Source organism: Rhinoderma darwinii, chromosome 3 (assembly GCF_050947455.1).
Source record: "Rhinoderma darwinii isolate aRhiDar2 chromosome 3, aRhiDar2.hap1, whole genome shotgun sequence".
In the NCBI taxonomy this organism is placed as follows: Eukaryota; Metazoa; Chordata; class Amphibia; order Anura; family Rhinodermatidae; genus Rhinoderma; species Rhinoderma darwinii.
Window position 1 is genome coordinate 171,441,080 of NC_134689.1, and position 22,361 is coordinate 171,463,440.

At 42.3% G+C, this 22,361-nt stretch overlaps 2 protein-coding genes across 4 annotated transcripts in view; one reads left to right on the forward strand and one right to left on the reverse strand.

Moving 5' to 3' along the window:
- Nucleotides 1-4,399, reverse strand: part of IRAK4 (interleukin 1 receptor associated kinase 4) — a 29,156-nt gene extending 24,757 nt beyond the window's left edge. Inside the window, exons 1-2 of one of the 3 annotated variants that reach the window (XM_075857044.1) lie at nucleotides 4,285-4,399; nucleotides 334-536 (exon numbers count right to left, since the gene is read on the reverse strand). In XM_075857044.1, coding sequence (XP_075713159.1) covers nucleotides 334-494 — 161 coding nt within the window. In that variant the 5' untranslated portion in view covers nucleotides 495-536; nucleotides 4,285-4,399. Of the gene's footprint in view, nucleotides 1-333; nucleotides 537-3,519; nucleotides 3,663-4,284 lie in introns of those variants that run through there. The other 2 variants (XM_075857045.1, XM_075857043.1) reach the window with 2 other exon arrangements.
- PUS7L (pseudouridine synthase 7 like) overlaps nucleotides 3,883-22,361 on the forward strand; it is a 47,908-nt gene continuing 29,429 nt past the window's right edge. Inside the window, exon 1 of the mRNA XM_075857042.1 lies at nucleotides 3,883-3,943. Coding sequence (XP_075713157.1) covers nucleotides 3,885-3,943 — 59 coding nt within the window. The 5' untranslated portion in view covers nucleotides 3,883-3,884. The remainder of the gene's footprint in view (nucleotides 3,944-22,361) is intronic.

Here is a 22,361-nt window from a genome sequence, read left to right on the forward strand (position 1 = left end):
GTATTGGAAAAAATAAAATTTTTAATAAAAGGTAATTGAATTTTTTTTTTATAACCACATAAAACATTGATATAATAAATAAAAATAAAAGAGTGTTCAAAAGTGTACATAGCCTTTAATCACCAGAGAGATGTAGTTCTACAACTTTCTAACATACTTTTTGTTTCAATTCCTTAACATCTTAATATTTTTTGGGACCGTCAGTGAATGAGAACACTCCTTAGCTGAGAGCAGGACTAGGTCTGTACAGATTTGCTGTCTGAATGTAAACAAGAGAGTTTTCTCACTAGCGGACAGCAAACAAACATCTTGAAATGGTAAAAAGTGTTATACCTTATATGAAACTGTGTATATCGAGGCTCTCCTGATGCTTTCCTTATATCCACAGCTAGCCTTTTCCATCCTTCTTGGGGATCAAGAAAATCAGCCAATTGGCGGAAAAGTCCAGGGCTGAGGTTACGGACATAAGTGGAAGGCGATATAGATTTGCTCATTTCAAAACGTGGTTATAAGAATAAACAATGTTCTAATTGGTTCTGTAGGCAATGAAAAAGAAATGAAGTCAATAAAATAATAACAACATTGGCCTAATTATTAAAGTGGTTGTCCCATAAAGACAACATCAGTCCATTGGCCCTATTAGGGCATATTAACATCATAGCGGGGGGTCCGCTGCTTAGGACCCACCTCTCTGAGCAGTAACCAGCATACCCAGGCCACCCTAAATAGACAGCCATTCATCTCAACGACCGCCATGTAATACTACATTTTCTCAGCAGCAGCCTGTGAAATGCCTAACTGGACGCCGTTTCCCTTTGCAAAATCAGCAGATTGTCCGGTCTACCACATTTTGAAAGTAAAGAAGAAAAAGTAAATAAGAAAAATAAAAATATGTCAGCCTAAATAATAGTATGACATACTAGCAGTGAGGCGGAATCATTCTTATTGATGAAGGTGTCAAAGTGCAACTTCTATAGACTGCAATGGTCTAGCGATGGACCGCCCTGATCAAATATTTTAGATCTTACACACGTGAAGAGTTTTAGCGCTCTCTTTTTTAGGGAAGATAAAGTTAGTACTACTATTGCTTTTGAACATACTACCATGTTGAGAGACTTGTGTATTACTTATTTGTAGTTTTTTTTTTCTAATTTTGAAAATAATTAATTGGAAGGGGTTACTCAAAGAGAAAATTTTTCCCCCAGTGGGTCCCCAATGCTAAAAGGGCTGTGAAACACTTATGATGTGATACCTTGATGCAAATCATAAAAGCAAAAAACCAAAACTATAGACACAAATTTTGGGCCAACGTGAAGGGAATTTGTGCATTTCAGGGCATAAATGCCTTGAAATACGCTAGTGAAACCCTGACAAACAGCTTCCCATTGCAATCAATGGAAAAAATGACGTTTAGTTCAGACTGGGCATTTTTGTGTGTCTCGGTTTTAGAAAACCAGTGTGTAAAAAGAAGGCGCATGTCACTTCCTGAGCAGTTTTTCATAGGGTCAATTGAAAAACAGCTCCAAAAAAAGTCTAAGGGTATGTTCACACGTACACGTCCGATACACCTGAAATCACGGAGCTGTTTTCAGGAGAAAACAGCTCCGTAATTTCAGACGTAAAGGCAAGTGCAGGCGTTTTTCGCAGCGTCCATTACGGACGTAATTGGAGCTGTTTTTCTATGGAGTCCATGGAAAACGGCTCCAATTACGTCCCAAGAAGTGACATGCACTTTGACGCGGGCGTCTTTTTTACGCGCCGTCTTTTGACAGCGGTGCGTAAAAAAAATGACCGTCGGCACAGAACATCGTAAAGCCCATTCAAATGAATGGGCAGATGTTTGCCGGCGCATTGGAGCAGTATTTTCGGACGTAATTCGAGGTTAAAACGTCCGAATTACGTCCGTAAATAGGGTGTGTGAACCCAGCCTAAAACATATAAAAAAAAGTGCCTCAAAGAACCTTCACTGCTTCAAAAACGGCTGAAAATCAGAGGCTGTTTTCCCTTGAAAACAGGCTCCGTAATTTTCAGCTGTTTTTATTTGTGCGTGTGAACATACTCTAATGATCCACTGACGAGTTTTATTTACTTACATAGTATGGCGCCACCTGGTATACAAAGTGTATAACAATGTACACATCCACCTAGTAAGCGGATTGCTAGTGGACACACATGCTCAGTCACTCTCCCCATAGCCAGGTCTCTGCATATTGATTCTCTGTTCACTGCAGAGCAGCCAATATAAATAGATTTCTTCCCTGCTTGTCAGGGAAGGAGCAAAGCCTATGCAGTAACATGGGAGTATAGTTGAGGAGACTCCGTCATCTCACCTTGTTAGGATTGTAAAGCTCACTATGGCATCCTGACAGCAGCTATGAATGATTTCTTTATTTCATTATATTTTCATTGGTTTCAAAAGGGAGTGCAAACTGTAGATGTTAAACAATATATACCATCACTACTCTGGATCCTATATTATCTATTTACAGCGAAAGTTAGGAGGGACTATATTATCAGCTGCCAGAAGAAGACTAAGGGTATGTGAACACGATAACTGCATTTACGGAGCTGTTTTCAGGAGAAAACAGCTCCTGAATTTCAGACGTAATTGCAAGTACTCACGTTTTGCGGGGCGTCCATTACGGAGATATATTGGAGTGGTTCTTCATTGGATTCAATGAAAAACGGCTCCAATTACGTCCCAAGAAGTGTCCTGCACTTCTTTGACGAGGCAATCATTTTACGCGCCGTCTTTTGACTGCGACGCGTAAAATGACAGGTCGTTGGCACAGTACATCGGCAAACCCATTGAAATGAATGGGCAGATGTTTGCTGACGTATTGGAGCCGTGTTTTCAGGTGTAATTCGAGGCGTAAAACGTAAAAAAAATGTGTCGTGGTAAAAAGAAGCGTCATGACCCATCTTGAGGCGGTTTCCGCCTCCAAAACCCCATTTCACTCAGTCAGAAAGAGGAAAAAAACGCCTCGACGAGTGTTTTGACGAGTTGTTGTCAAACCACTGTGCAAAAACCGTCTGGAGAAGTTTTTGCAGGAGGAATTTTCCTCCTGCAAAAAACTCTGTGTGAACACAGCCTTAGAAGGCCTCATGCACACGACCGTAGCAGTGTGCACAGACCATAATTGCGGCACAGACGGCCGTGGAGTGTCATCCGCAGGACGCCCGCAAATCACGGATCATGCACAAATCGATTTCAGTGTGGAAACCACGGTCGTGTGCGTGGGCCCATAGCAATGAATGGGTCCGCAATTCAACAGCAGATTTTCGGGTGAATTGCGGGAGCAAAAACACGCTCGCGTGCATGGGGCCAAAGTCAATGCGATCCATCGGATGCTACGTACAAATGGAGACCACTACGCAAATGTAAACAGAGCCTTAAAAGAATTTAAAAGGGTTTGGCCCAAACCTGGGCAAAAGTTCTAATAGAGATTGTGTCCAAGTAACCAAGGTGGTGCCATGCACTGGAGAAGCTGGGTACTGGCACTGCCATATAACACTCACCAGCTGACGTCCTGGCACCCACAAGCAGGAGGACTAGCCTGCCTGGACTTATACCTGTAGTGTACAGCGATGAAATAGCAGGAGATTTCCGCATCCTCTCTCCGCTTTCACAATACTAGGAACTCCAGCAGGCGGCACCCCTTCAGTGCTGCACCCAGCAGCTATATCTGACACATGTGGCATTACTAGACGGTGCCCCGGGTGCCAGCCGAACCGGACCAGACTCTAGAATTTGCAGCAAGCATTATCTGCGTTCACAATCGTAACACATGGCTCTTTAGTTATCTCATACACTGAGTGTGTACCTTTAAGGGGCTTTTGGTGACGTAGACATCTGAATGGTACGATTGGTTCTTGGAATCACTATGGGTGTGGTCAGAGGACAGGAAGTTGCGGAAGCGCTGAGGAGTCGTACAGCAGTCAGGTATACATGTGTTTTGTAATTCACACAGTAGCGAGGAAACGCTGCGGTGTTTTCACTACAAGTCACAGTGTGCACCGCGTCCAGACAGCCACATGACTTGTTGTTTAGAATATTGTAAAGGGGTTCACGGTAAACTTTATTGGCAAGTAACATTGCGCCGGACGCTTATAGTTACCAGTGTGTCTGCGTGTGACCCGCACGGTCGGGTTTAGTACATTTGTTGTAGAATGCGACACCGCAACTAAACAGAACCTGGGGTAGTTATTACGCAAAAGCTGTAGAACCTAAAAGCCCTGGGATGGTGAGTTGTTGGTAAAGGAAACCTCCTCCATGATAGTTACCTAAGACTTCCAGCTTTACTACACGGGGCAGAAGTTCTTTTAGGGTCTCGGATTATAGTCCGGCATCGCTTCTCGTTTAGAAGGTGACTGCTTGATTCCGCAAGAGCATGGAGATTCAGCGTGGTCACCTGTGGTGGGCGGGGCCTGTTACTAGGCAGCCAATCAAACTTTATCTGGCTTTGTCTACCAAGTCCACACTTGCATCAGTTCTTCATTATCCAAAAGGCTTTTTTATTTTTTATTTCTTCACTTCAATGCATCTCAAATAAAAATAAATGTTGGCCTATAGTCATGATTAAAAAATCACAGTTTTGTGCCTGCAGCTTTCAGGATTCTAGATTTATGTGGCTTCTGCTCCGTGGTGTAGTGTGATCCTACTCCATAAACCTATTTAAAGTCTGTATATTACAATATATTACAAGGACAGGTCTATTCTTCCTATTAGTTTATTCTTCCTATTAGTAAAAAAAAATATTATTAATAGGAGCGATCAAAGAATACACCGGAGTCACAGTTATGAGTCCGGTGTATTTATGAGGAGAGCACCCCGCCCTCCTCACAGTTATTGACGGCAGGCTGTTATGTACCTGCATACACTGGCCTGTCAATCACTGTGGGGAGGGCGGGGTGTTCGCCTCATAAATACACCGGACTCATAACTGTGACTCCGGTATATTCTTTGGCCGCTCCTTTTAGCCAAATGGCTTAATATTTTTTTGTACCGTTTAGCCTAATAAAATAATGGACCTGTCTCTTTAATATTCTGACCTTACCTAGGGCATATTCAACTGACAGATCCGCTTTAAAGTGTCCCTCCAATGAAACTCTCCTGCCCAATCTGACATCGGGCGTAATGAGACGCAACTGAATGCTAGACGGTATGACGCCCAGCAAGTGACGTCCATGAAGCCAATGACGTCATGGAAACAGACGACATCTGTCAGATTTCAAAAATGGACTCTGAGCCTTAAAGAGGCTCTGTCACCAGATTTTGCAACCCCTATCTGCTATTGCAGCAGATAGGCGCTGCAATGTAGATTACAGTAACGTTTTTATTTTTAAAAAACGAGCATTTTTGGTCAAGTTATGACCATTTTCGTATTTATGCAAATGAGGCTTGCAAAAGTCCAAGTGGGTGTGTTTAAAAGTAAAAGTCCAAGTGGGCGTGTATTATGTGCGTACATCGGGCGTTTTTACTACTTTTACTAGCTGGGCGTTGTGTATAGAAGTATCATCCACTTCTCTTCAGAACGCCCAGCTTCTGGCAGTGCAGACACAGCCGTGTTCTCGAGAGATCACGCTGTGACGTCACTCACAGGTCCTGCATCGTGTCAGACGAGCGAGGACACCGGCACCAGAGGCTACAGTTGATTCTGCAGCAGCATCAGCGTTTGCAGGTAAGTAGCTACCATCGACTTACCTGCAAACGCCGATGCTGCTGCAGAATCAACTGAAGCCTCTGGTGCCGATGTGTCCTCGCTCGTCTGACACGATGCAGGACCTGGGGAAGTGACGTCACAGCGTGATCTCTCGAGAACACGCTGTCTGCACTGCCAGAAGCTGGGCGTTCTGAAGAGAAGTGGATGATACTTCTCATCAGAGCGCCTAGTTCTGTGGAAAATCGCACCAAAACCCGCAGCATGAAAATGTGCCGAAAAAAGCATAAAAACGTAAAAAACGCACAGAAAAACGCACAATTGCGTGCAGTTTTTACCTGCAAATTTCCTATTGCTGCGGTTTTGTGTATTGTCCGCAGCAAAATACGCAACGTGTGCATCTAGCCTAAACGTTAAAATAGTTAACCCCCAAGGGCCCTGACCAATCTCACTGTATGGGCCCCTGAAATTTGTGATGGCAGCCCTGCAAAAAGGCAAGATATGGCGTAAACCTATACAAATTATGTGAAAGGGGGTCAGGTTATACAGAATTTTATGAAGGGCGGGACGAATTATTATATGTTCCAGGATGCCCCCCTGATCTTTCCACCAGCAGTAAAATAGTGTGGGAGATAATGCAGCCTCTGCTTCACAAGGGGTACCACCTCTACTGGGATAATTTTTATTCTAGTATGCCCCTGCATGCTGCAAACACAGGGGCTTGTGGAACTATGCGAAAGAAACCGAATTGGTTTTCCGCAGCAATTAATGGGGAAGTGCATGGTAAAGGGGGAGTGCTTTTCTTATGCATGTGAAGAAACGCTGGCGGTCAAATACAGGGATCGCAAAGACGTTTATGTTCTAAGCACAATTCATACCGCAGCAACAGTGGCAGTGAGGGAAAGACCAGCACAAACCAGTGAGCGTGTCCGAATATAAGGGTATGTGCACACACACTAATTACGTCCGTAACTGACGGACGTATTTCGGCCGCAAGTAGTGGACCGAACACAGTGCAGGGAGCCGGGCTCCTAGCATCATAGTTATGTACGATGCTAGGAGTCCCTGCCTCGCTGCAAGACAACTGTCTCGTACTGAAAACATGATTACAGTACGGGACAGTTGTCCTGCAGCGAGGCAGGGACTTCTAGCATCGTACATAAGTATGATGCTAGGAGCCCGGCTCCTTGCACTGTGTTCGGTCCGGGACTTGCGGCCGATATACGTCCGTCAATTACGGACGTAAATAGTGTGTGTGCACATACCCTAACAAGTATGTAGGGGGGTGGATTTTATCGACCAGGTCTTACAGCCCTATTTAGTGAAATGAAAAAAAAAACACCTGGTATAAAAAAGTGGCCATTTATCTGTTACAGTTGGCAATCCACGATTCATTTGTGCTCAAATTTGTTCTCAATTATTAGATTTATTTTCACAGCTGAAAATATATTTGCCCTTTTTAACCCCTTCCCGCAAAATCACGTACAGTTACGTCATGGGAGATGGACTGTTCCCGCATCTCGACGTAACTGTACGTCATGGAGATGAAGCTGGCTCAGGAGCTGAGCCAGCGACATCACCGCCGGGTGACAGCTGTATGTTACAGCTGGCACCCTGAGGTATCGGCCAGGACCGGAGCTAGCCTCCGATCCGACCGATTAACCCCTCACATGCTGCGTTGAATAGCGATCGCAGCATGTGAAGAGTTTATAGCCACCGGCGCCCCAGCAACGTGATCGCTGGGTTGCCGGTGGCTACAAAGGCGATCGGAGGGCTAATGCTTACCTCCCGGTCCGCCAGCAACGGAATCCTATGCCCCGTCGTCGGCGGGGCCCAGGAGGCTTCCGGTACCATCGGGAAGATGGCGCCGGCTCAGCTTCCGGCTCAGAAGCTGAGCCGGCGTCATCAGCAGTGGGTGTCCGCTGTATGTTACGGCGGACACCCCGATCTATCGCCAGGAACCGGAGCTAGCTCCGATTCCTGGCATTAACCCCTTCGATGCAGCGATCCATTGTGATCGCTGCATCCTAGAGGTTTGTAGCAAATCGGCAGCCTTGCCACGCGATAGCAAGGCTGGCGACTGCTACCATGGCAACAGGAGCCCTAACAATGGACTCCTGTCTGCCATTACGTAAGCTGATTAGGCCCCGCCCAGAGGCGGAGCCTGATCGGCTTGCTGTCAGTGAACAACTGACAGTTCTAATACATTGCACTACATAGGTAGTGCAATGTATTAGAACATAAAACAAACTGTTGGACCTTCAAGTCCCCTAGTGGGACTAAAGAAAAGTGTAAAAAAAAGTGTAAAAAAAGTAAAAATAAAAGTTGTAAAAAATACAATAAAAGTTTCAAATAATAACACAAAACACAATCGCCCTTTTTCCCTTATCAAGTCATTAATTATTGAAAAAAATAATAAAGCCATACATATTTGGTATCGCTGCGACCGTAACGACCTGAACTATAAAAATATTATGTTATTTATTCCGCACAGTGAACGCCGTAAAAAAAATAACTAAAAAATACTGACATAATTGCTATTTTTTGGTCACTTTGTCTTCCAAAAATTGAAATAAAAAGTGATCAAAAAGTCGCATGTACCTAAAAATGGTACCTATAAAAACTATAACTCGTCTCGCTAAAAACAAGCCCTCATACAGCTCTGTCGACGAAAAATGTAAAACCGTTATGGCTCTCACAACATGGCGACAGAAAAAATCCATTCTCTTTACAAAAGTAATTTTATTGTGCAAAAAGTTGTAAAACATAAAAAGTTCTATAAATTAGGTATCACCGGAATCGGACTGACCCGCAGAATAAAGGTAACATGTAATTTATAACACGTGGCGAACGCTGTATAAAAAGAACTAAAAAAATATGCCAGAATTGCTGTTTTTTGGTCACCTTGCCTCCCAAAAAAAAAGGATAACAAGTGATCAAAAAGTCACGTGTACCCCAAAATGGTACCAATAAAAACTACAGCTCGTCACACAAAAAAAAACAGCCCTCATACCACTACGTCTATGAAAAAATAAAATTAGTCAAGGCACCAATAAGCCAGGAAATAAAAATATGCAGTTGTGCCGGCCCGAGGGGAACGTTTCTTCTGTTTCAAGTGGCGAATTATCAGGGCCCCTAAAATTAGGGATCCAGGAAGGGGAGGGCCCAAACATATCTGCTGGAAGCGAGGATGCCCGTATTATACCAGGACAACACTTTCCCAGCAAAATTCCCCAAACTTCAAAGGTGCGGAGTGTGGACCAAAAGGGGGATAAGTAAAGACCATTTATTAGTGTGACACCGGCCTGTGCAGAAAGGATTGTGTCACAGCGTAACACACACCTATGGATTATTTTATTGTTTTTTTTACCCCACTATACCACCTGACTATGCCCCTTATATACTCCGCCCGCCTTACATGTGCCCCCACATTATAAATGGAAACACCAGTAAGACTCAATACAAGACTACTACAAGCAAAATCCACGCTCCAAAAGCCAAATGGCTCTACCTCCCTTCTGAACCCTACAGTGTGCCCAAACAGAAGTTTACTTCCAAATATATGGCATCGCCATACCCGGGAGAACCCTTTTAACAATTTTTGGAGTGTGTGTCTCCAGTGGCACAAGCTGGTCGCCACATATTGGCATATCTATTGAAAAAACATTTTCACTCTGCAATATCACGTGCACACCAATTTCTGCCAATCACCTGTGGGGTTAATATGCTCACTACACCCCTAGGTGAATACCTTGAGGGGTGTAGTTTCCAAAATGGGGTCACTTCTGGGGGGGATCCACTGTTTTGGTCCCACAGGGACTTTGCAAATGCGACATAGCGACCAGAAACCAAATGCAGCAAAATCTGTACTCCAAAAGCCAAGTGGCGCTCCTTCCCTTCTGTGCCCTACTCTGTGCCTAAACAGCAGTTTATGACCACATATGTGGTATTGTCATACACAGGAGAAGTTGCTTTACAAGTGTTGGGGTGCTCTTTTACATTTATTTGTTGAGAATATGAAACATTTTCAGCTAAAACTACGTCTTATTGAAGAAAAAGGATTTTTTTTATTTTCACTGCCCAATTCTAATAAAATCTATGAAACACCTGTGGGGTCAAAATGCTCACTACACCCCTAGATGGATTCCTCAAGGGGTGTAGTTTCGTGAATCGAGTCACTTTTGGGTAGTTTCTACTGTACTGGTACCTTAGGAGCTTTGCAAAAGTGACATGGTGTCAAGAAACCAATCCAGCAAAATCTGTGCTCCAAAAGCCAAATGGCACTCCTTCTCTTCTGATCCTTGCCGTATGCCCAAACAGCCGTTTATGACCACAAATTGGGTATTGCCATACTCCAGAGAAGTTGCTTTACAAATGTTGGGGTTCTTTTATTCGTTTATTTGTTGAGAAAATGAAAAATGTTGAGCTAAAGCTACGTCTTATTGGAAAAAAAGGATTTTTTTTATCTTCACTGCCCAATTCTAATAAAATCTATAAAACCCCTGTGGGTTTAAAATGCTCACTACACCCCTAGATGGATTCTTTAAGGGGTGTAGTTTCCTAAATGGAGTCACTTTTTTGGTGTTTTCACTGTTTTGGTCCCTTAGGGGCTTAGCAAATGTGACGTGGTCTCCGCAAACCATTCCTGCTAAATTTGAGCTCCAAAAGCCAAATGGCGCTCTTTCCCTTCTAAGCTCCGCCGTGTGTCCAAAAAGCCGTTTATGACCACATGCAGGGTATTGTTTTACTCGGAAGAAATTGCTTTACAAAAGTAGTGGTGCATTTTCTCCTTTTAGTCCTTGTGGAAATTAGAAAAAATTAGCTAAACCTACATTTTTTTGGAAAGAATGTAGATTTTCATTTTCACGGCCTACTTCCAATAATTTCTGCAAAAAACCTGCGGGGTCAAAATGCTCACTATACCACTAGATAATTTCCTCAAGGGGTATAGTTTCCAAAATCGTGTCACTTTTGGGGGATTTCCACTGTTTTGGTGCCGCAAGAGCCTTTCAGACCCGACATGGAGCCTAAAATATTTTCTAATAAAAAGGAGGCCCCAAAATCCACTAGGTGTTCCTTTGCTTCGGAGGCCGGTGCTTCAGTCCATTACCGCACTAGGGCCACATGTGGGGTATTTCTAAAAACTGCAGAATCTGGGCAATAGATATGGAGTTGCGTTTCTCTGGTAAAACTTTCTGTGTTACAAAAAAAATAGATGAAAAATGAATTTCTGCAAAAAAAAAAAAGAAATTTGAACATTTCACATCTACTTTGCCTTAATTCCTGTGAAACATCTAAAGGGTTAAGAAACTTTCTAAATGCTGTTTTGAATACTTTGAGGGGTGAAGTTTTTAAAATGGGGTGACTTATCGAGGGTTTCTAATATATAAGGCCCTAAAATCCACTTCACATCTGAACTGGCCCCTGTAAAAATAGCCTTTTGAAATTTTCTTGAAAATGTGAGAAATTGCTGCTAAAGTTCTAAGCCTTGTGATGTCATAGAAAAATAAAAGGATGTTCAAAAAACGATGCCAATCTAAAGTAGACATATGGGGGATGTTAACTAGTCACTATTTTGTGTGGTATTACCATCTGTCTTACAAGCAGATACATATAAATTTAGAAAAATGCAAATTTTTGCAATTTTTCGCTACATTTTGGTGTTTTTCACAATTAAATACTTAATGTATCGAGCAAATTTTGCCAGTAACATAAAGTCCAATGTGTCACGAGAAAACAATCTCAGAATCGCTTGGATAGGTAAAAGCATTCCGGAGTTATTACCACATAAAGTGAAACATGTCAGATTTGAAAAAATTGGCTGTGTCCTGAAGGCCAAAACAGGCTGTGTCTTGAAGGGGTTAAACTTTCGTTTTTCCCCTTATTTTACTCCAGAGTCATGAAAGGAATTGGTGGGGGACAATGTAATTTTTGCATGTTTTCTAAAGTTCGACTGACGGAAAGCCCCTTCATTTGCATAAACCTGCAATTTCTTATTTTAAGGAACCAAAATAAAATAAATTCCCATTATACCCCTAGATTAATATTTTTGGGATCTATGCTTCAAGAGCAGATATTTTGAAAGTGTTATAAAAACTCAGCTTTTGTTTTGTAAAGTGCTGCTATAAAATCAGCTGCAGAATTGGTGGACCCGAAAGGCCAAAATAGCCTTTTATGCCAAGCCCTGGCACATGCCCATACAGTGAATAAAGCACACATATTGGGTATCCCCATACACAAGAGAAGTTGCAGAACGTAAAATCAGATGAATATTACCCATAGTCCACGCTGTGTGTAAAAAATGCTTGACTGAAATTATGAATTTGCCCAGAAAATCGAATTGGTTTTTGTTCCGTCTTATTCTAGAAAATTTCAAGAAGAAAACTGAACTTTCCAAAATTATGCTAGACCCCTTAAATAAAAACCGTGGGGGAGGTCTACTTTTGTAAATTAAGTAATTTATGGGGCATGTGTAAATTGTAAGGGGCATTAGGCCGCCAGAAAACAGGATGTTGCTATAAAATCAAGTGCAGAATTTTTGGACACAAAAGGCCAAAATAGCCTCCTTTTATGCCAAGCCCTGGCACATGCCCGTACAATGAACAGAGCACAAATATTGGGTATCCCCATACACTGGAAAACTAGCAGAGTGTGAAATGAGATGAATTGTATCTGAGGTCCATACTGGTTTTTTCTTTTTCTGCAATTTTGCTCTATCTTATCTATCTATCTATCTATCTATCTATCTATCTATCTATCTATCTATCTATCTATCTATCTATCTATCTATCTATCTATCTATCTATCTATCTATCTATCTATCTATCTATCTATCTATCTATCTATCTATCTGTCCTCTAAAAATAATGTAAAATTCAAAGACATACTTCATTCACCTGCAAAGTTATATTTATCTAAAATAGCGCATATCAAAGTTGGGAAAATTTCTCTGGTCATATAGTTGTAAAATAGTATGGTCCTTAACCGGTTAACATTTCTGATCCTGTGTTCCACTGGGAGATAACCAACATTAGAGGAGTTGGGTAGCAGCTTATTCTTCACTCCACTCTGTTGTGGAAGTCAATGGCTGAAAATATATTAGATTGAAATTTAGACGAGTGTTCCAACAGACACTCACTCCAGGAACTTTATCCAGCATCCTAATCAGGAGATTTCATACTGATCTATATGGAGAGGGAGAAATAACACACAGATGCTGCTGATATTCTCAAAATACTCCTCTGGGGGTTTATTGCCAAACTCAATTACAAGAATATTATTCAAAAGTGGTGTAGACTTGAGGTTAACCAATCAGAGGCAAAGTGACAATATTTCTTATTCTGCCATAGCAGACCATAAGAATATTTCAAGTACATAATTATGATTCTTCATTAAAATGCTGACATCAGGTAACACCTGGAGACAAGCATACAATGGGGTGTTGTTAACTGTTCTTTCCCATGAGGGAGATTACGACAAATAGTTGCATTTTATGTCTTGGCGTTCAGCCAGCCCGCTAGCATAGATGTATGAAGGACATATTATGAACACATAAAGATAACACATTTCTTTGAGACTCGAGCAGAACTATGTAGAGGAAAGGTCATTAAAATAATGGAGAATAAATATCTTAGTAATTCGGCATCCTGCTTGATAATTCATAATGTAATTTAATACAGAGAATATGAGCAAATAAACCATCCTTCACAACTCCATATGGCAGTTAACGTGTGTTCCATCTGAGCTTTCATCTACTCAAGGTGTTCAGTTTTTAGTTAGTAACTTTTCTAAACCTTTTTATTATAGATTATAGGTAGTCCAATGCTACAAATTCACCTTTGTGTATAATCAAGATATACTACACTTATCTCTGGCAAAATAGCAACGAAATACACTTTCTCTGCCTCTTATTGATGTTAATGGGAGGTCAGAGACGTAAACGCCCGAAGATAGGGCATGTCGCTGCTTTTTCCAGCGAGACATTTTTACCGCTTGCTGGAAAAAACGCCTCCGCCTCCCATTGAAATCAATAGGAGGCGTGTTTTGGCGCGTTTTTCGACGCTGTTTCCGCGTAAAAAAACTGGTCATAAAACTGTGTGAACTCGCAAATAGAAAAAAGACCCAAGCAGGGGACCCCCCACTATGACGTTTCTATAATTTAATCTGGTGTATGGACATGAATTTTCCTAATGGTACATTAGCGTTGTGAGCCTCTGTTGGGTATTTTGTAACTTTTGATGGCAAGAGTAGTGCAGATCTGTCACAGTGTGATCAGATCATCGCATTCAATGTCACTGTAGACTGTAAACCAAGAGGGTTTTCTTTATCTAACTAGAGTGTAGCCTGTTTAACATCTAACGGAGAATAGTGAAAACAACAATATTAACCCCTTACAGCACCAGGACACACTGGGACGTACCAGTGCGTCCTGGCTAAAAACTGTCAAAGGACAGGGTGACAGAACTGTGCCATCAACGGTTTATGACAGTTCATCGGCACAGTAAAACGGTAGGGGACCAATCACAGCGGTCCCTGGCCGGTGATCGCTGTGATTGGTCAGTCACAGCAGACTGACCAATCACAGCTCCTCTTGAACGTGTATGTGACGGAGCTGGCTCCACAGCTGATCCAGTGCCATCACCAATGGGTATCGGCGGTCCGACTCCCCGATGTAACGGCCAGGACCGGAGCTATGCTCCGATCCCGCCGATTAACCCCTCAGTTGCAGCGATCGCTGCATCTAAGTGGCTTCGAGACACGAACTATAAAAATATCATGCTATTTTACCCGCACGGTGACCATAGTAAAAAACAATTCGCTGTTTTTTTAGTCACTAAACCCTCCCAAAACAGAATAAAAAAATGGATCTAAAAGTTGCATGTACCCCAAAATGATACCATTAAAAACTACAGCCCGTCCCGCAAAACACAAGCCTTCCCACAACTTTTGACGGAAAAATTAAAAAGTTATGGCTCTCAGAATATGGCGACACAAAAAATAAATTATTTGAAACAAAAGAGATTTTATTGTGCAGACGCTGCAAAACATAAGGAAAACTATATACATATGGTATCGCCGTAATCGTATAGACCCGCAGAATAAAGTAAAATTGTCATTCGTAGCGCATGGTGAACGCCGTAAAAAAAATAAATAAAAACCATTATGAGAATTGCTGGTTTTTGGTCACCTTGCTTGCAAAAAATGGAATAAAAAGTGATCATAAAATCGCATGTACCCCAAAATGGTACCAGTGAAATCTACAGAATGTCCCGCAACAAATAAGCCCTCACGCAGCTCCTGTGGAGAAAAAAATAAAAAAGTTCTGTCTTTCAGATTATGGCGATGCAAAATGTACAGTGTTCCAAAAATGGATAAAATTGGGAACCATTTACCAGTGTGACACCGGCCACTTATTATTTATTTACCCCATTATTATGCCCTCTTATTATACCCTGATGTACTCCTCACAGATTACATATGCCCTCACATCATAAACTGAAGTACCAGCAAAACCCCAAACAAAAATATTACCAAGCAAAATCTGCGCTCCAAAAGCCAAATGGCGCTCCCTCCCTTCTGAGCCCTGCAGCATGCCCAAACTGCAGTTTACGTCCACATATATGGCATCGCCATACCCGGGAGAACCCGCTTAACAGTTTGAGGTATTTGTCTTCAGTGGCACGAACCGGTCACAACATATTGTGCACTAAAATGGCATAAGCCTGTGTGGCAAAAATGCTCACTACACTCCTTAAAAAATGCCTTAAGGGGTGCAGTTTCCAAAATGGGGGTCACTACTTGGGGGTTTGTTTTAATATTTGACCAGAGCCCTGCCTTTGTGGGCTAATCCTGCGAAAATCACCAAAATAGGCCTCAAATGTGCCTTTAACTCCTAAGCCCTGTCATATGTCCAGGCAAATAATAAATGCATTGGAGGAATTTGAAGAAGCTGTCAAACAGATGGCTAATGATAAGGCACCTGGGGCGGACGGGCTACCAGTTGAAATTTATAAAAAATACTCTTGCCCAAATTATTAGAAGTATTTCATTATTCATTGGATTGTGGTTCTTTGCCGGCTTTTATGCAAGAAGCCATTATTGTGGTCTTGCCAAAACCCAGGAAAGATCCTCAATTAGCTGATCCTTATCGACCGATTTCATTATTAACATCTGACGTTAAGATTCTGGCAAAGGCATTAGCTCTGCGGTTGAATGGTGTTATTTCTACCATTATACACCCGGATCAGACCGGCTTCATGCCTGCTAGGTCGACAGACATGAATTTGAGACGTTTATTTTTAAATCTTCAGCTGAGGGCAGACAATGTAGGCGAAAGAGCCATTTTTTCACTGGACGCTGCCAAAGCGTTTGACAGTGTGGAATGGCAATATCTTTGGTGCACCTTGGAGGCTATGGGTTTTGGACCATCTTTTATAGCATGGATTAAGGTCCTGTATTCTTGCCCTACAGCCAGAATACAGGCAAATGGAGGATTGTCTCCCCGGTTTGCTCTTGAAAGAGGGACTAGACAGGGATGCCCATTATTGCCCCTCCTGTTTGCCGTGGCAGTAGAGCCCTTGGCAGCGCGCATACGTCTGTCTGATGATATTAAGGGCTTCTTGTATGGCTCGGTGCAAGAAAAGGTAGCGCTTTATGCAGATGATATGCTTCTATACTTGGGGGATGTGGGTAGCTCTCTGGCAGAAACAATATCCCTAATTGAGAAATTTAGGGCATTGTCTGGGTTTAAAATAAATTGGGATAAATCCCATCTGCTCCCTGTGGATTCAATGTGCTCTATACCAGGGGTGCATGGGGTACCTGTAGGATGCGTTAAACATCTTAAATATTTAGGGATCAAGATCTCGACCTCCCCTTCTGAATATGTTGCTCTCAATTTGCAACCCCTTCTGGTCAAATTTAAAATGAAAATAATGGCTTGGTGTAAATGACATCTGACAGTTGTGGGTAGGGTCAATCTTATTAAGATGATCTTAATGCCACAATTATTGTATATTTTACATAACTCCCCCTGTATGGATCTCATTACGCAACTTTTATTATATTAATGCACTTTTTAGGGACCTAATATGGCGGAAGGGTCGCTCAAGAATTAGATTAGAAATTCTACAGCGCGCAAAGCATGACGGCGGTCTGGCCCTACCCAACCCTTGGATATATTTTCTTGCCTCCCAATGTCAGCACTTTAAGGGGTGGAGGGAAATTATATCAAAGGAATCCAATGGATCGATTCTACAGGCACAGTTTGGACCATCTGTTTTATTCTCAGTATTGGAGGCAGGTCACTCTATGTTGGCGGGCAGGAATACTCCCACATATACACTAATGCGTAAAGTATGGGATAAAGTCCGAGCTATTAGAGATATGGGGGTTTGCACAATTTTTACACCTTTATGGGGGAATAAGGCACTTCCGGAATTCTTCTCTCTTGAAGGATTTGAGGGTTGGAAAGCAAGAGGCATCCTTTATGTCTCCCAGTTGCTCCAGGAGGATGTATTTAAAACTTATCAACAGATCCAAGAGGAGTTTGAATTACCTCGAAATTCCCTCTATCAATACTTACAGATAAGACATGCTTTTGATGCCCAGAAGAAGGCGGTGGATTTGGCAATACACGCAGATGGGGTGTTGTCTGTTTTACATACCGGGAGTGTTACTTCGGGGGTTATTTCACATATTTATCAGTTGTTGATCAGTAAATTTTTTGATAAATACCCGCTGATGGCTTCTAAAAAATGGGAAAGAGATATGGGTACCATCTCTGAAGAACAATGGATAGATATTATGAAAGCAGTTCCGAATATTTCTCTTAGTGAGGCTGGGCGCCTTTCTCAATTATATATTATCCATAGAGTATACAGGACTCCTAAATTTATTTTTCATATTGGGGTTAGGAGTGACTCGAAATGCCCCAGATGCGCGGAAGAGGGGGCTGACCATATGCATATGTTGTGGTCCTCCCCACAGGTAACCACGTACTGGATGGATGTACTGAAGGTGATTCAGGAGGCCTATGGACCTGTGTTGCCAGGGACTCCTATGGAATGCGTTTTGGGATGTATTATGGACACCCCACCCTCTACTTTGGAGCGGTTGGCTATTGTAAGGTTGCTTATATATAACTAGAAAACTAATTGCCCTACATTGGATACAAGGTGCCCCGCCGACTAGGAGCGAATTCATTGCAAAAGTGAATAAAATGATTGTATTGGAAAAGGTTGTCTATGTAAAGCGCAAAACGCTTAAAAAATTTGAATCTATATGGGGACCATGGGTAGGGGTAATGGAATCTGTATTATAAAATGTATTCAGGGACTCTGTATGACCGCCAGCCTTTACACGGTATTGGGGTTATGTATATAGATGTGGGATAAGGAGAAGGGGGGAAATAGAGAGGATTAAATATATGCCATATATTATATCTGTTTTGTATTATACATGCTTGTAGATGATTAAGCTACTTGACATTTGGAAAATGATCTGTCCCATGTACCTTGTATTTTGTGAATAACGTATTCGATATTTGGTACAATTTCTATTTCATATACTATCTAATTTGGAATTTTGTGACGGTGCCTGGGGGGAGGGTTTGGGATAGGGTTTGTTTCATATATTTTGTACTATATCATTTTGAAACTCCAATAAAAAAATTATCTGATTTAAAAAAAAATGCATTGAGGGATGTAGTTTACAAAATAGGGTCACTTCTCAGGGTTTTACACTCTGCTCGGGTACCTAGGGGAGCTCTGTAAATGCGACATGGCGCCATGACACCAGTCCAGCAAAATCTGCGCTCTAAAAGCCAAATGGCGCTCCTTCCATTTTGAGCTCTGCTATGTTCCCAAACAGCGGTTTAGGGCCACACATCGGGTATTGCCGTACTCGGGAGAAATTGGGTAACAAATTGTGTTGTTTTTTCTCCTATTGCCCCTTGTGGAAAAAAAATTGGGTGCAAAACGACATATTTTTTGTGAAATTTTTTTGTGAAATTTTTACTGCCTCATTCTAATACAATCTATGAAAGACTTGTGGGATCAAATTGCTCACTACACCCCTAGATGATTACCCTGAGGGGTATAGTTTCCAAAATGGAGTCACTTCTCAGGAGTTTCTACTGTACTGGTACCTCAGGGGCTCTGCAATTGCGACCTGGCGCCCAAAAAACAATCAACCAAAATCTACATGCCAAGTAGCACTACTGCCATTCTGAGCCCTGCCGTGTGTCCAAACAGAAGTTTATGACCACATATGGGGTATTGCCGTACTCAGGAGAAATTGCTTTTCAATTGTTGGGGAGCTTTTTCTCCTTTATTCCTTGTGAAAATTAAAAATAATTCAACATTTTAGTGGAAAGAATGTAGATTTTCATTTTCACGGCCTATTTCCAATAAATTCAGCAAAAAAACAGTAGGGTCAAAATGGTCACTATACCGCTAGATAAATTCTGCGAGGGGTGTAGTTTCCCAAATGGGGTCACGTTTGCGGGGTTTGCACTATTTTGGCCCCTCAGTGGCTTTGAAAATGTGACATGGCCTTCACAAATCATTCCAGCAAAACTTTAGCTCCAAAAGTCAAATGGAGCTCCGTCCTTACTCTGTCCTGCCGTGTGTCCACACAGCAGTTTATTACCACATATGGGATATTGCTGTGCTCAGAAGAGTTTGCTTTACAAATGTTGGGGTGCTTTTTCTCCTTTATCTATTGTAAAAATTAAAAAATTTGAGCTAAAACTAAATTTTATTAGAAAAAATTTAGATTTTCAATTTCACTGCATAATTCACATAAATTCTACAAAAAAGTGTGGGGTCAAAATGCTAACTACCCCTAGAAATTTTCCTTGAGGGGTGTAGTTTCCAAAACGGGTCACTTTTGGGGGGTTTCCGCTATTTTGGTCTCTCCAGGGCGTTGCAAACACGACATGGCATTGAAAACTATTCCAGCAAAATCTGCTCTCCAAAATCGAAATGGTGAGCCTTGCCGTGGGTCCAAACAGCAGTTTATTACCACGTATGGGGCATTGCCGTAATCAGGAGAAGAAGCTATACAAATGTTGGGGTGCTTTTTCTCATTTATTTCTTGAAAAAATTAAAAATGGCAAAGTTTTTAGATTTTCATTTTTACAGACTAATTCCAATAAGTTTAGTAAAGAAACTGTGGGGTCAAAATGCTAACTATACCCCTAGATAAATTTCTTGAGGGGTGTAGTTTTCAAAATGGGGTCACTTTTGGGGGGTGTCCAGTGTTTTGGCACCACAAGACCTCTTCAAACCTGACATGGTGCCTAAAATATAATTTAAAAAAAGGCGGCCCCTAAAATCCACTAGGTGAACCTTTTTCTTCTGAGGCCTGTGTTTCAGTCCATTAGGACACTAGGGCCACATGTGGGATATTTCTAAAAACTGCAGAATCGGGGCAATAAATTGCATTTCTCTGGTAAAACTTTCCGTGTTAAAGAAAAAAATTTATTACCAATGAATTTTGGCAAGAAAAATGAAAATTGGCAATTTCCCCTCTACTTTGCTTTAATTCCTGGGAAACGCCTACATGTTGTTTTGAATGCTTTGAGGGGTCTAGTTTTTAAAATGGGATGATTTATGGGGACTTTCTAATATAGAAGGCCCTCAAAGCCACTTCAGAACTGAACTGGTCTCTGAAAAAATAGCCTTTTGAAATTTTCTTGAAAATGTGTGAAATTGCTGCTAAAGTTCTAAGCCTTGTAACGTCCTAGAAAAATAAAAGGACTTTAAAAAAAAACGATGCAAACATAAAGTAGACATATACGGGAAATGTTAACTAGTAAGGCCTTAGTTACACGACCGGGTCCGAATGTCGGCCGATAAAAACGGCCATTTTGCATCTGTACCGATTCCGTTGGAGGCGATTTTGACCCATTTACATCCGTTTTTTTCCCTGTCCGTTTTAAAATCGGATGAATTTAATTCGTATTTTTTTTGCCACACACTGCCCTCTGTAGATAATGCCACACACTGCCCTATGTAGATAATGCCACACACTGCCCTCTGTAGATACTGCCACAGCCCACTGTTGGAAGTGCCACACAGACACCCTTGTAGGTAGTGCCACACAGCCCCCTGTAGGTTATGCCACACAGCCCCCTTGTAGGTAGTGCCACACAGACCCCCTTGTAGGTAGTGCCACACAGCCCTCCTGTAAGCAATGCCACACAGACCCCCTTGTAGGTAGTGCCACACAGACCCCCTTGTAGGTAGTGCCACACAGACCGCCTTGTAGGTAGTGCCACATGGCCCCCTTGTAGGTAATGCCACATGGCCCCCCTGTAGGTAATGCCACACAGCCCCCTGTAGGTAATGCCACACAGCCCCCTTGTACATAGTCACCCCCCATAGATGGCACCCCCCTACTTTCCTGTAGGGGATGGCTCCAGGAGATGTCCCTCACTTCACTGTCCATATATGGACAGTGAAGTGAGGGACTTCTCCTGGATTGGAATCCCCAGCCACAGAGCTGGGGGATTCTGCTTCAGAAGTCTGTGACGTCACTGTGTCTATATATGGACACAGTGAAGTCACGGACTTCTCCTGGAGCAGAAGCCCCAATCCCCGGCCACAGCGTGTTAGTTTAACACTGTGTGAAGCAGCTTCATGCTGATAGGACAGTGTCAGAGGCTGTGAGGTTGCTCCACCTCAGGAGAATCGCTGGTATTGACACCCACTTGTCAAGAATAGCCTCATTTACATATTTGAAAATCTCATAACTTTTAAAATAATAAATATTTGGGACACAATTTTCACTAGCATTATCAGTATGACAGCGCCTGTGAGATTAGCTAGAAGATAGGGCATTACTAAGCTAGTGACAGATCCTCTTTAACAAAGCCTACTTTCTTACAGTAAGTCAATTACAAAGTTGATCTTTATAAGGTAAACTATTAGAGTAGCATTAGTTGTATGAAAAGTTAATGTCCATTTAACTTTGTTCTGCAGAACTCCTAAATAATGCTTTTTCATTTGTCTTGCATAAGTTTACTTTAGGGTGTGAGTAAAGCTATGCTGACATTTATAATATAGCAGTGAGGGTGTTGTTATAAATCATTTATAGAGAACCAGTCACCTCTCCTGATATGTCTGTTTTAGTAAATACTTAGTATTCCCCATGATATAACAAATCTGGAGCAGCCTTTCTTAGAATTCTGTGATTTCATGGGAAGAAATGTTCACTTAGGCGGAATTCACACGACAGGGTTTCCCGGCCGGGTTACGGCCGTTCATAAATCGGCCGGCACCCGGCTGCATTAGGAACAATAGACCCCTAATGGGGCTATTCACACGACCGATTTTTTGACGGGCCGGGAAAACCGGCCGTCAAAAAATGGGACATGCCCTAGAAGTCTATGGGGCCGGGTAATACACGGCCATCACCGGAATGTGGCCCGAGTGATGGCCGGGTCTACCGTCGCTCGCGCTCTCTCTCCTCCTCCTCCTCACAGTGCAGAGTGCATGTGAGGAGGAGGAGGGTCTTTTTTTGCTCCCTGTAGGAGTCGGAATCCCCAATCCACGGCCGGGGATTGGGGATTCCGCTACAGGAGAAGTGAGTGACTACACTGTCCATATATGGACACAGCGAAGTCACTCACTTCTGCAGCGGAATCCCCGACTCTATGGCCGGGGATGCCGCTACAGGAGAAGTGAGTGACTACAC